Source organism: Cygnus atratus, chromosome 4, assembly GCF_013377495.2.
Source record: "Cygnus atratus isolate AKBS03 ecotype Queensland, Australia chromosome 4, CAtr_DNAZoo_HiC_assembly, whole genome shotgun sequence".
Lineage (NCBI taxonomy): Eukaryota > Metazoa > Chordata > Aves > Anseriformes > Anatidae > Cygnus > Cygnus atratus.
The window spans coordinates 60,126,997-60,141,049 of record NC_066365.1 but is presented as its reverse complement, the minus strand read 5'-3'; the positions used below and the strand labels follow the sequence as shown (position 1 = coordinate 60,141,049).

General features: G+C 37.1%; 1 protein-coding gene across 2 annotated transcripts; it reads left to right on the top strand.

Annotated features, from left to right (window-relative positions):
* The first annotated feature begins 442 nt into the window (after positions 1–442).
* Positions 443–13,647, top strand: PACRGL (parkin coregulated like). 2 transcript variants are annotated; one of them, XR_004779606.2, is made up of 9 exons: positions 443–588; positions 1,902–2,059; positions 2,928–2,995; positions 3,967–4,057; positions 7,480–7,614; positions 9,306–9,413; positions 10,388–10,468; positions 12,649–12,790; positions 13,152–13,647. XR_004779606.2 is itself a non-coding variant. In XM_035552464.2 (8 exons), the coding sequence occupies exons 2-8, from the start codon at positions 1,919–1,921 to the stop codon at positions 12,703–12,705; spliced, it is 681 nt and encodes a 226-aa protein (XP_035408357.1). In that variant the 5' UTR covers positions 443–588; positions 1,902–1,918; the 3' UTR covers positions 12,706–13,647. The 2 variants fall into 2 exon arrangements, 1 of the variants encoding a protein (XP_035408357.1); XM_035552464.2 differs by having other exon boundaries at positions 12,649–13,647.
* The last annotated feature ends 406 nt before the right edge of the window (positions 13,648–14,053 follow it).

Below are 14,053 nucleotides of genomic sequence, written 5' to 3'. Positions count from 1 at the left end.
CACTGATGGGAGGCAGTGGGGAGGCTTGGGCTTGATGTGGTAGGGCTGCCACTGCCCCACAGGTTGCGGTGTTTGTCTTGGGGCTGTGCATAAGATCTCCATGGGAGATCTTGGAAGCCCTCATGAAGCGTGGCGGAAAGGCGGGCAACAGGCCGGTGCCCCGTGAGGGGGTGACCGAGGACGAGCACACGGCCTCCACCCCCTGAAGCACCACCTGCCTCACGCACCCCTCGCATCCGCGCCTCCACGCGGGCCCCCTGAAGCACTGACGCCCCCTCCCCTCCGCACCCCGCGCATGCTCCCGAGGAAGATTGGGCTCCCGGCGGCCCGTAGCTTCCCCGGCAACCGGCAGGAAGCGCGGAGCGGAGCGGAGGGGAGCGGGGGCTCTCCTCCCGGCACGCCGGGGCCGGCTGCGCTGGGTTGGGCCCCGCCGGGCCCCTGCGGCGCGGGGGGAAGGGGTATCGCCGCTGCCCGCCGGCCGGCGGAGGGTGGCTGTTTGAGCCCCTTAACGGTTACGGGGCTCGGGTCCCCCTCATCGTTCTCGTTCTCTGCCCCAGCAGCGCTCCGGGAGGGTTGTCGCTTGGCAGGGTAAGTGAGCAGCTTAGCCTTTAAAGTCCTGCTTGCTGTCGTTCTGCCTCCGATAAGTGGCTTCCAGGAGCCAAGCCCAGGCCTCTTTCGTTCTGCCTTGAAAGGCCCCTTTCAAATGTGCTCTTTCTTGTTGTGTAGGTGTTTCTGCCCTTTTCTTGAAGTCTGACACCTGCTGGCGGGACGGTTCGCATCCACATCAAGCCTCGTGTGTCGCTTGTTTGATTCCTAACTGCACCTGTGCTGCCTGAGCTCTGTATGTGCCTGTGTCTCTTCCAGCTCTTGACTACACAAGGACTTTCATTTTGCTCTGAGGCCGAGGCCTCGCTATGAGAAGTCCTTTTTCCACTCCCTTCCACCTCCCTCTCTTGCAGTAGGTATGCAGTTGTGCTTTTACAAAACCTTTATCACCGTCCTTAACTTCTATCTTAACTTTTGTCCCAAAGGACTGATTTGCCTGTTGCCATGTCTTACTTATTTATTCGTTTAACTTTCTGTGATGGTATCACCAGTGACTTTTGAAACGCATCTAGATTTTGATGTTAGTTAAAACGTTGTTAAAGTCCTTGATGTGTGTCTTAATTATTTGTTGGAAGAGAAAAAAAAATGAATACTTCTAAATTAATTCTAAATACTTTTCTGAGAAATATGTATTAAGACGATTGCATTATGAGCAAGTGTACATTTCAAAGGTTGACACTGATAGCACTGTTTTGTGATATATAATACTAATGCCAAGAATTTTTTATTTATTTTTTTTGTAGTCTTAAAATATGTTGATTCCAGTTTTTCTGATAGTAAGAAATGTGTTTTTTGAAATGATTAGAGTTTTGTGGTAATAAGGTGGCACTTAAAAATTAGTAAATTTTCTTTCTCAGTTATTGTCAGTCTTCTAGCGCTTCGGCATTATTATGGCTTTAATGATTTTCATTTTACAAATATAATAGTTCCTGTGTCATGTATGTTTTTATATCTTCTAAAGAAACTTTTGGTTGTCTAATTGTGGTATATTAGTTTGTCTTTTAAAAAGATTATCACTGAAGGCAGGACATATCTTGAAAACGTTATGGCAGTAAAGGAGAACAGTGCAAGATTATGAGATGTATGCACTTGAAAGATGAAGTGACAGACTTCTCTGTCAGAATGGGCCCTTGTACTGCACGGGTTATGGAAGAATAAGCATTCCTTTTGTCATACGCTTATTTAGATTTTCTTCGCTGTTTGTTAACGTCAGTCTTCGGACCTTGGGATTCTAACCCTTGATATTGTCTTATAGGAATGGGAACTCATATATTTTCATTTTTTTTTGGTTATAGGTAGTAATGTTCTAAGAATGTCATCAGGCGTGCAAATAAAACCAAAGACTGCAGTACAGAAAAGTAAGGCATCCTCTCCTTTGCCATGTTCTCCGGAACCTGCAACTAAACCACAGCCAAAGCCTAGTGACAAGCTGAATCCCAAAACTATTGATCCGGTATGTATAGGTATGGGTTTTCTGTTTGTTTGAAATAGTTCTCCTGATGGAAGAAATTTCCATGCTTCAGGAAATACATGCAGAAGATGATGCTTTCATGTGGGAATTTCTATGTGTGATTTTTTTTCTTGAAACCTTTTGTAATTAATACAATCAATTAAGCTAAGAAGTCAAATCATGCACACAATTTTAACAATCTTAATGTAGGCGCAAACAGTAGAAATATAGAAATAAAGATTTCATGGTGTTTCCTGCTATATGCTTTGTGATATGATGTTTAATCTTGAAAGTAGCATTGAATGATCACGTTAGTAAGTGATACCATAGCTTACATGGATAAGAAGCTTGCATATAAAATAACTTTGCAGGTTTTCCTTCCATGAAACTCCCCACTGATTTCCAGTGCCCTCATACCATCTTGCCCAACATTTGGTGCTTATCATCTTGCCACCTTGTACTTTTGTCTGTGCTCAGATCAGGCTGGAATTGGAGCAAAGCCACCTTCTGCATGTTACCTGCATATAATGGCAATACGGATCATTAGGAAAGTGAGAGGTACTTAGTCTCTTAAGTGAGAACCCATAAGACTTCAGTGTTAAGATTTGCATGACAAAGTAGAAAAATGAGAGCATTCCACCAGGAATGTATTCGTTTTTGCAACCTCCTAGCCAGGTAATTCTGAAAAGTACTTTTTGATAAATGTATCATATGTGTTTTCCATCCTGTGTCTTCTCCATCTTAAGATCTTTCTTTTTCTGATTATTTTTGGAATCATGTGACTAAGTTCCTTTCTTGATAAAGTGCAGTTTTAACATATTCAAACATGACTGTTATAACCAAATAATTTTGTTTGTTGATGCCCTCACAGTTTGGTACTCCTTCTAGAACAACTTCTGCATTTGCCGCTATATATGCTAAAGGTGGCATTCCGTGCAGGTATGTTAGTTTTGTTTATTTTCTTTCTTATATGTATTATGGTTAGGTAGAATTATGCAGGTTGAAAAACATCTGTTCAAAACTCCTTGCTCTTTTAGTTAGGCAGTTTGATTCCATTCATTTCTGAAAAGATTTCTGATACTTAGCTCTTTTCAAAGGAATAAGCAATTTTCCGTGTTTGATGTGGCTTCTTTTTGTTCTTTTTTGTAAAGTATTAAACCTCTTTCACGAACGAATGAGATTTCTTCATATGTTTTCTCCTCCCTAATAACAAAGACAATAAAATCAGTGCCATTTTAGTAAGCAGACATCTTGCAGTCTTTTTTTGTCTGCAGTAAGTACTATGAAAATATTTTCCTGAATATTCCAATTCTGTAATTGCCAACAATATCAGTTATTAACAAAACCATGTGTTTATGTATTTTAAGCTCCTTTTGTCTATTATATATTTGCATACATAAGAAGCATTTTAGTGTTTTGTCAAGCAGATGCATAATTAGTAAACAAAAAATTAAGTAATCATTAGTACATGTATAAATGATTGTTTTTATACATGTAAGTACATCATCCTCTTAGGAGTAACTGATGAACTCCAGTATGATTTTCTTTGTTTCAACTGATTTTCCTTGCCAGTTGTTATTTCAGGAAAATGTTTCTTGATGGAAGTAACTTTGCAAAGGGAGCATCTTCTATGTCAGTATGAGAGGCATCCATAATTACTATAATTTATTTTCTGATTTCCTTGTGTTTGGGAGAAGAATTCTGAAAACTGCCATACTTGAAAACTGTAATAATTGCACTGTTATACACTACTATATCTTTCATTATGGAGGGCAGTATGTATTGAAATTGTGTGTGTAATATCATAGTAATCTTACAATGCTGATGGTGATATTTCAATGTGAATAGTGTTAGAAATAAATCGTGCATTGTTGTATGTTAATTTGTTCAAACTTTAATTCTTTATATAGGTTAGTGCATGGCTCAGTAAAGCACAGACTGAAATGGGAATGCCTTCCTGAAACTGTTCCTTTTGATCCTCTTCTTGTAACACTAGCAGAGGTAAACTCTTGCATAGTTAAGCATACACTATTTCTTTCACATAGTGCTGAAAAGTTATGGGGATGTACATTAGCTACATCTTTATGTCAGCTGCTGTGTTATTTAATTGCTACTATAGCTGGGCTGCTGTGGTTTGTGGTTTATTCTTTGAAACAAGAGAGAAATAAAAACGTCTCTGAGCTATATGCTCCTAAAAGCTAAGTAACGCCAGTCTACTTTTTCAGGATTCAATTAAAATTGTTGTAGGAGGAGCTAAGGTGCAGCCAGTCTCCAGACCCATTTTCAAATATGAAGTTAAATAACAAACTAGAAGCAAACTCATCCCTTTCTGACCTAAGCATTTAGCTGGGATGTGGGAACCCTGTGGAAAAAAAGTAGGATTTCAGTTCGTCCAAACACCTACAAAGAGTTTTTGTTCTTTTTTTTTTTTTTCTTTCCACAGTACAAACCTTTCACGTGTATTAATTACAGTCTGGGGTCCAAAAAAGTCCTCTAGGGATTGTGAAAACATAAGCCTTTTATAGGTAAAAGACTGATCATACAGTCACCAAAAATGCATAGGGATGTGTTCACTGACTGGATTTGGCTGGGACTGAAAATGTCTAAGCATTTTCAGAGCTCGCAAAGAGGTATTGATTCTTTAGCTCATACCTTTTGGAACCATTGGAGTCTACCATTCAGTAGTCAGTGCAGTTGAATTCCGCAGCTCAATTTCAATCAAAAACTGTTGTTAGCCTTTGTGTGCCTCTGCAATGATCTGTATGCATAGAAATGTCTGAACTGTCATGGACTCATTCTGTGTCTTTGGAGGTCCTGACCGTGCCTGTACCGTGAAAAGAAGTGCCCACCTCCAAGCTAGGGTCAACTGATATCTACTGTGGATACTATAGAGAGTAATTTAAAACCAGCTGTGTTAGATTTTTCTCTTACCCGTTTTCTGGTAACGGCCACCTGGTGGATTTTTATGTGTTGTTTTTTTTCCCCTGCAAATGAATAATTCACTGTTTATCTGATACTAAATGCAAAGGGTAAAAAAGCTTTGTCCAAATGAGATAGACCTACATACAGAGATGTGTGTATAAAACTCTTCTTTTATAAGGGATAAAAAGTAGTTGTTCTTTTCTGACCGCTGCGGTCCGTATATGTTTGTCTTTTACTTTGCTATATTCCATAGTTTTTCTTATTATTCTAGGTCACTGGAGAATGTTATTTCCTCTTTTGACCTCATAGTGCCATTTCTGAAATAGATATATGTGGTTTAGCTAGAGGTATATCCTTTTTCCTTGGGGGCATCTGAGTAAAGTGTTGTGGAACTAGATACTAATATGCATTTCAGTTATGCTGTTTTACAAATTGTTACACCTGAAGGGGAGGAAGGCTTTGGTGTTAGCCTCTTTTAACACAATCATCCAAAACCCTGATGAATTCAAGACAAATCCAAATACAAGTAGTGTTTTAGATGTGACAAACAGATGAGACAGTTGTGACTTTTCATGAGAAACCAAAGAAGAAATGGAAATCAATACTGTTTATCTGCTTGTGCTTTAATCTTACCTAAAATATTTTCCTCTTCACATTCTAACAGCTTGTTGTAGATGCTTTTCTGGCCCAAGCAGTGAGGTTGTCTCTTACAGGATGCTTTACCTCTTAGGTTATATGACACAGAATGGCACAGGTTGGAAGGGACCTCTAGAAGTCATTTTGTCCAACCACTCTTCTCAAGCAGGTCATCCTAGAGCAGCTTGCCCAGGGCCATGTCCAGGTGGCTTTTGAAATTCTCCAAGGAGGGAGACTCTGCAAGCTCTCTAGGCAACCTGTGCCTGTGCTCTGTCACCTACACAGCACAGAAGTGCTTTCTAATGTTAGGACAACCTTCTGTGTTCCAGTTTGTCTATTGCCTCTTGTTGCTGCTACGTTACTTTGTATGTGTGTGCTATGTGCACTCCTTCATATTCAGCAATTTAAATCACTGGCCTTTTTGGAGCTCTGTACTGGTTGAGAGGCTAGATTTTGTAACTAGATGTGAACTCATGTAACAGATGAGTTACACTTTTACATTGAACTGGGTGTGTGCGCACTTGTAGATACATACTTTGCCAGTGACTGAGTCAGTCAGACTTCATTACAGGTAGAAAAGTTCAGCAAAGGAATTATTAGGGGTCTAGTGGCTTACTGACAGTTACTTAGCTGCAGCAGTATATTTAGTACTCATTATGTGTTCCTTGTTAAACTACAAATTGGTACGTAGGACAAGGAAGGGAAATGTAGTTCTAAAATGCTGTTGTAACCAGTATGTCTCACTCACGTAGAGGTAAACATGAAGATTTCTTCCAAAGGATGTCTATCCACTTCATCCATCTGAATGTTATTTTAAAATAATCTTAATACTGACCAGAAATCCTCAGGGATTTCTTCTTTCTGAGGTACAGGGGTACAGAAAGTTCAAGGTACTTTGTTGACCTAGACCTTAATGAGTCAGTCTAGACAACAACAGGCCTCCGTGAGGCCTCCCCTCAGGCTTCTCTGCTCTAGGCTGAATAAGCCAAGCGACTTCAGCCACTCCTAATATGTCTTCCCCTCTAGACCCTTCACTATCTTTGTAGCTCTCCTTTGGACACACTCTGCTAGTTTTATGTCTTTCTTGTATTATGGTGCTCCAAAATGCACACAGTGCTCAAGTTGAGGCCACACCAGCTAGCAGTGCTGTGCCTGATGCTCCCCAGGGAACGGTTGGCCCTCCCGACAGCCAGGGCACATTGCTGGCTCATGTTCGACTCGCTGCTAACCAAATATGTTTCAGGAGTCTAAATAAATGTTGAATCCAGTCTGGGAGGTAGAATAAAGTGTATACTGTTGAGTGAGCTTTTTTTTTTTTTCTTTTGAAAGATCAGACGTCGGTATCTAAAGTAGCTTACAGCTGCTGTTAAGGAAAGAGGAAAGACTTCTACCATATGGCTTTAAATCTTTGAATTCTGCTGCTTGGGTCTTGGCTAGGCATGCATATTTGTGCCATTTAAAAGTTTTTGTATTTGTGGGGGGGTATTTTACCTTCTGTCCCCCCCCCCCCCCCCCCCCCCCCCCTCAGGGTACAGAAATTAGTTACAAATATATATGTATTCTTGTTCATGGCCTTGTTGAAAAAATTCTTTGGGTAGAGGGATTAAAGATAATGAATACAAGTACTGACTGAAATAGCAATGTTCAAAATGTGCATCTTAATATTCAGTGTTCCAAAAGAAAAATGAATAGGAATATTCTGTGGGCAGAGTTGTACTCAACGGATCCACACGGTGGAGTTAGTGTATCTTATGTTTTGAATTGATCTGTTATCTAAACATTATCTTTGTGCTAGGTGGAACTTTTTAAATGTGATTTTGTTTAAAGACTAACTATTAAGAAAACATGTTTTACATTTACAACAGGGTCTGAGAGAGACAAAACATCCCTATACGTTTGTTTCAAAGGAGGGTTTTAAAGAATTACTTATGGTTGAAGGTGCTACTGAAAAAGCAATTCCCTTGTTGCCTCGTCTAGTTCCAGTGTTAAAGGCTGCATTGGTATGTCTTACTCTTTCTACAGAGATTTTCATGATTTTTATTTCTTTTTGCTAGTGAGGACTACAAGGAAAACATTGATGTCATAAATCTGTTGGATAGGCTTTTATTTTGGGATTCAGAGGTGTAGGGGTATGGTCTCTTTTTCTCATGTTACCCCTGCCTTGGTTCACTTAGATAAACGAGTCGTTAAGAGTAAAATCAGACGAGCAACTCCTTCTATAGCTGAGTGATAGTAGCTATGGGCAAATTCTGTAGAAATGTTCTATTAAAGATCTGAATATAAGCAGAAAAAATATAAGTACTCATGGTGGTTTTTATGTCCACATGCAAAACGTGTTTGATGTGAAATAAAATGAAGATGCCAGAATAAATAATCATGTTACATTTAAAAATGTAAAAAATGCTACAAAGATAAAATAGAATACATCCATGAGGAAAAGGGAAGAATATTTTTATAATGTTTGAGTACATATTCTTCACTTTTAAAATGTTTGTAATTTTTTCTACTCCTTTAGAAAATGCATTCTTAAAGTACTGGCCTGGAATCCTCTTTTGGATCTTTTAAATTTCTTTCAGAGCCCTTTTCTAGGTTGGCCATTTTCTGTCCTTTAATCTAGCTATGCTTCAGTTCTGTTTATATAGAGATGGATGAAAGTTGAAAATTGAGATACCAACTCAGAGGTGTAATAGGATCAGGTGTAGTAGAGGATCAGTATTGTTTATTATTAATATCTTTGGTTTATTTTGGAAGACATAATTAGAAAAATTATTCTTGTTTGTTCTTCCAATGACTTATTTATCTGATAATTTTCATTGTTGCATTATTTAACAAGACAAGACTTTATATCAAAACCTTCTACTGAGCAATGACTTTTACTTACTTCTACTTAAACAAACAAAAAAAAAAAACACCAAAACATTCAGGGCCCAAATGTCAGAATAGAAGAATAACCCTTTAAATAAAGGTCAGTATTAGTACAAGAAAAATGGTCATGAAACAATTTCTCTGCTCAGGGAAGAGTGAGATAACTAAAGCAGTAGAGAACTCATATAGAAGAACTTTCCCATGGGAGCAGTAGAAATGACAAAGCCACCATAGAAGTAGATAAGTGTGATAATTTCTGGCAGGTGAAAAAGCTGTAGTTGGCAGGGGACTAAATTCATTGAGCCAGAATATCATTGGTTTGTGGGTTTCTGCAACAAAGACAATTGTTATAAATTACTTAGGAACTACCATGTATTCAATACATTTGTAACTAAAACGTCCCTAAATTTTGATATATGCACATTTTAAAGTTTCTTTCTAACATGCTGTGGAGCACTGCATATGGGATACGTTCCAAACTGTCAGTGTAGTGCCTCTTTTGCCAAGTGAATATATTTATTGATTTGTTTATCAATCATATATTAGTTTCCTTTTTTTTTTGAATAAGTGCAGTAGTTTCATTGACATGGATGCTTTTGCTTTCTGCTTTACAAAATGTTTCTGCATTTAAATATTACATCTGGATAGTCATATTCAGCCATATTGTATTTCTAAACTGCTTGTAATATTATAAAAATCAGAAGTTCCACAGTACTTTAAATTTATCAAAATACTATATACAATCATAATATAGAGATTGCAGTTTTGAAGAAACTGTGCGTTTGTCTGTATATTAGTCTGACAGGATTTTCTGCATCCTTTGAAGGCCCATTCAGACGATGAAGTATTTGAAAGGGGATTGGATGCTTTAGTTCAACTGAGTGCTGTTGTTGGCCCATCTCTTAATGATCATCTTAAGCATCTGCTCACAAATGTAAGTTTTTAGTGCTGTAATAACAGATCATCTGTATTTTTATGTTACCTTTGTTGAGATGTTTACTATAATATCTGCACAGATACATTGGAAGACTCAGCAGTTTCGTGAAAAGCATTGCTTCGTATATTCCTCTGTGTAAATCTGTTATTCTTTAATAATGTGGTGACATATAAAGTTCTAGCAGGCTCCAAAAACTTACGTTAAGGTAAATTGGAGAATAATGGAAGTGTTTTCTGTACTACTTTAAAAAGATCCAGCTTTGAGCCTGAGGTGAAATAGATGCTATGTTTTGAAGGAATGTTTGTATTTACTGCTAAATGAGTGTGAATGTTTGCAAAAATCTGTGAAAGTTTTGATAAATTAACATAGGGAAATATTTCTACTTCTCTCAGATGGGAATTCTGCACAAGGAAGTTTTCATTCAATAAACTTGAGTTGAACTGTGGAAAGTAATTTTTGTATTGGGTCCTTCTATTGATGTTCTTCTGTAGACTTTCTTCCTGTATTGAATAGGCTTTTCATGGTTTAATTTAACCTGCCTCCAAAGTGAATTTTTACAGCAAAATAAAAGGACCTATCAGATACCCAGTGCAGAAGAGAGAATCTGCAGTAGTTTTTTGTTTTTGTTTGCTTGTTTGTTTGCTTGTTTAGATTATTTCCACTATAATAAATCCCTTTCAATGCACATGAAAAGTGTGTCAACTTTTCATGTGGACAGTACTTCAGCAATCACTTTGCTTTAATGTTGATACCTCTTTAAGACGTGTTTGCTAAAAAGCAACAATTTAAAATTGTTTGGCTAACAGCTGAGCTTACTTTGACATCAGTTACAAGCTATAAAGTGATGTTTCTTTCAGCTCTCATTTCCCAAAGATAGATAAAATAAAGTAGTAAAATAGAATTATATTGGATTTTTTGCATATATGGTACTATATTGGGCAATAGACCTTTTTATTTTACTTTTCCAATAGCTTTCAAGGAGATTGATGGACAAGAAATTTAGAGAAAAAATTACTGTTGCTTTACAGAAGTTGGAGCAATATGGTGGAAAGGTGAGTTAAACAGATAATAATCTGTAATCTGGACGCTTGCATTGCCAAGCATTGCCAAGACAGCTTTCATCTCTGGCTTTCAGATTAATAACCCTGTTCTGAGTAATGCTTTGCATGTCACAACTATTCATATTGCATAAAACACTGGATTTTGCACTGTGGCAATTCCAGTCCGTGGTAAAATAGTTGTTTTAGTCTGAGGTATTGAATGATGATAGAAATGACATTAAATCACTGTGTGATCCATATTCTGCCAGTTAGATTTTGTTGTCCCCCATTTTTTAACTCCCACTTTCATATGTTATTCATTGTTTCAGTCTCAGAGCAGAATACAGGAATATAGAATACAGAGAGCAGAATACAGGAGTACATTTCAGTAAAATATTCCAAGGGGTCAATACCTAGATCAGAAACTGCTTGGCTCTGCTTCTATAGCACATCAATTCAAGAGAACTCTTTTTGGGAACAAGTGTTCATCCATGTGGATCCCTACTCATGATATTTGCTTGGAACACTTTATTGTCCTTGAGGGGAAGCTCATGCAGCCTTAGTGGCTAAATAAGATACTGTTTTTTTTTTTAATTATTACTATTTTTTAGTAATTTTTATTTTTATTTAATTATTACTATTTTTATTTATTATTTATCATATTTATTTATTATTATTTATTTTTATTTATTTAATTATTACTATTTTTATTTAATAATTACTATTTTTTTAATATTTTCTCTATAAAGTTTAAAGTCTTTTTCCAGCGTTTAGAATGTGTGTGGAGTGGATTAAGGTTCAGGATGTCTTATGAGTCCTTACTCCAAGTTAGGCACTGCAGCACTTGGAATGTAGATTTTCATGCTGAGTAAAGCATTTGGGCTACTTATACAGGCCATAGGGTAGGGTAGATACCCATGAAGAGTGATTCAGGAATTCACCAAATGTTAACCTGTAAATAGATTTAGGTTCCTTCTGGAGTATTGACACCTGACACCACAGGCTGAATATTTGCCTTGCTTCAATACACTTGGGATGAAGGCTTTGTGTTCATTTTTCTGAGCCTAAGTGCTTTCCTCAGCAGCATTTACTCTTGCTAAAGGATACTCTTTGCTGTTATTGATGATGCTTGCCCGTTCCTTAATAGCTTAGTGTTTAGGTCACTTACTGAGGAAATCAGATACTAACATTCTAGCCCACCCTGGTTAACCCAGAGGTTAGATCTGCAGTTGTTACACATCAAAAAATGCATTAAGTAGTAGATGACAGGGTATTCTTCTGTGTTCTAAATTCTAATACAGTATAGTACTCTAGTATTCTGTTCACGTCTTCTGTTTTGCTGTACATTGTACTGCAAGGACAAGAGCAGAAAAATTGAGCGTTGGCTTGGACATTCATCTAGAATGGAAAGTACTTGCTCTAATGACCCCATGGGCACTTGAATGTAAGATATATGGTCACTGACAAAGAATTGGAATCACCTGAAGAGCAGGGACCAGCGTAGATCTTGCTGCTTCTGAACTTGTTTTCCATAGTCAGTAAGCACCCAAATAATCTTCAGGGACTACTTCATTTTTTTGGGGTGCTCATATTCACTTAAGGGCAATAGGAATGCTTATCTTGCAGACTTCAAAACATCCTGACAAAGCAGCATGAAAATTTTTTGTGTGTAGTGGGATGAGGAGAAGACAATTACATTTCATTTTGATGTCCTGAGAATTTATGTCTAGATAATGGAGCTAATCCAGTGAATCATCTTATGTCTGTCCACTAATTTCTTGTAGTATGTTGGGTTTGAGAGTGGTCTTTCTGTATGTCCTTTAAAATTCTGTAAGAAGATAAGGCAGAAAAGTGGAAACAAGCTCCTAAAACATGATTATAGCCAGCAACATTATATAGTTCAACTAATGAATTAATCCACTTATTTTTAAATGTTACAATGAATACGATTAGTACTTCTATTGGAAATCCCTTTGAGACTGTTTCCTTTTTTTTTTTAAGCCCATTATTTTCAGCTCTTTTGAAAGTAAATTTCTCATAAGTATTAAATTTTAGTTTTGTACTGTTTTGTTAGATAAAGGTAACTAAGCAAAAGCTTTAAATTATACAATTTATACTTATTAAATGAATCTTCTCCTATGTAGTGCTAGGGCTCATTGTTGTGTTTAAACTTACCGTATTTTCATCAACAGGCGACTGTGGCTATCATCAAATCTAAAATTCCAACCTATTGTTCTATATCCTCTTGAACAAAAAAAAAATCTGTAGTGAGTTGTACTGTGAGGTCAAGTTTGAAGATAAACTGCCTGTGAGCGTCACTGACACGTCTTTGTGGTATGCTATGTTCTCTTAAACTAATCACAGTTCTTCTTCAATGCAATGGAAAGTGGGAAACATCCCATCAGTTTGTGAATATATAATTATGAGAGAATGTTTAAAATAATTTTCTATTGGCTGTTATTTATGTATGCATTGTGCTTACAAGGACACTGACAAATTGGCTATTATTTCAAAGGCTGAGTAAATATAGATTCATATTTTGTTGTAAATTACATTTTCCTTTAATAGATCCGCTTAGTATGTTTTGTAGATTTGTATGATGCAAAATAATTTGTCTGTAGTTACTTAAATGGGAACTCACATAGTGCTAAATTACCATGCGCTTTTGAAACATTTAACTTGTTTTATGCCACAGGCACAGATGGATGCAGTTTGGATTCATCAGGACTTAGTGGATTAGACATAGAACTAAAAGAACTCACCTAGACTTTTTGAGAGTCAGCTTTTGAAGGTACGAAGCTGTATGTACCGTACAGGTAGCAAGCTGTATTTGCTCAGTGCGTACTGGGCATGTTGTTTTCAGAAGCTGAAAGAGCATTTGTCCATGAGCATACTTGAGCTTGATTGCAAAATGTAGACCAACAGATCTTGAAATAAATTATGTTCAGGTTTGTTGTTTTGTGTATTTGAGTTACCCTGTGGGGGAGAACTAACTGACTGAAGTGGTAGCTAATTTAATTCAGAACTGTGGTTAAGTTCTGTGCTAAGTCAAGATATATATATTTAAGCTTTTTAAAATTAATTTTGTTGGCAGAAATGTTAAATCTGAAGAAATACAATTATTTAACAACACAAAAAATTGATCATGCTGGTTTTTCTTTGTTTACTTTATTTCTTTTTTTTTTTTTTTTTTACAAAATGTGCACATTTAGTTTACACAAACACGCTACAGCAAATTTCAGGTGTACATGTATTGTACTACTCTTATCCTACACTGGTGATAGCAGAGCAGCCTTCAACATGCCTCTAACATCCCATCTCTACACCAGAATAGATACCTGATTTATTTTTTTTGCGAAAGAATGTTTGCCACATTCTTTCTATTTCATTAATCCCATTTCACGTTTTCTGCAGCAATGTCACAATGAAGATTGGCTTCTCTCTGATAGCATTTCACCTATTTTGAAGTATTGGCATAAATCTCTGGACAACGTATCTTAAAAAATACATGTATTGGAGGGGGCATACATTTTAATTCTGAATCTAGATAAAGCTTGCTCCAATCTTAATGAAGAAATTATCCTAAAAATTTAATGC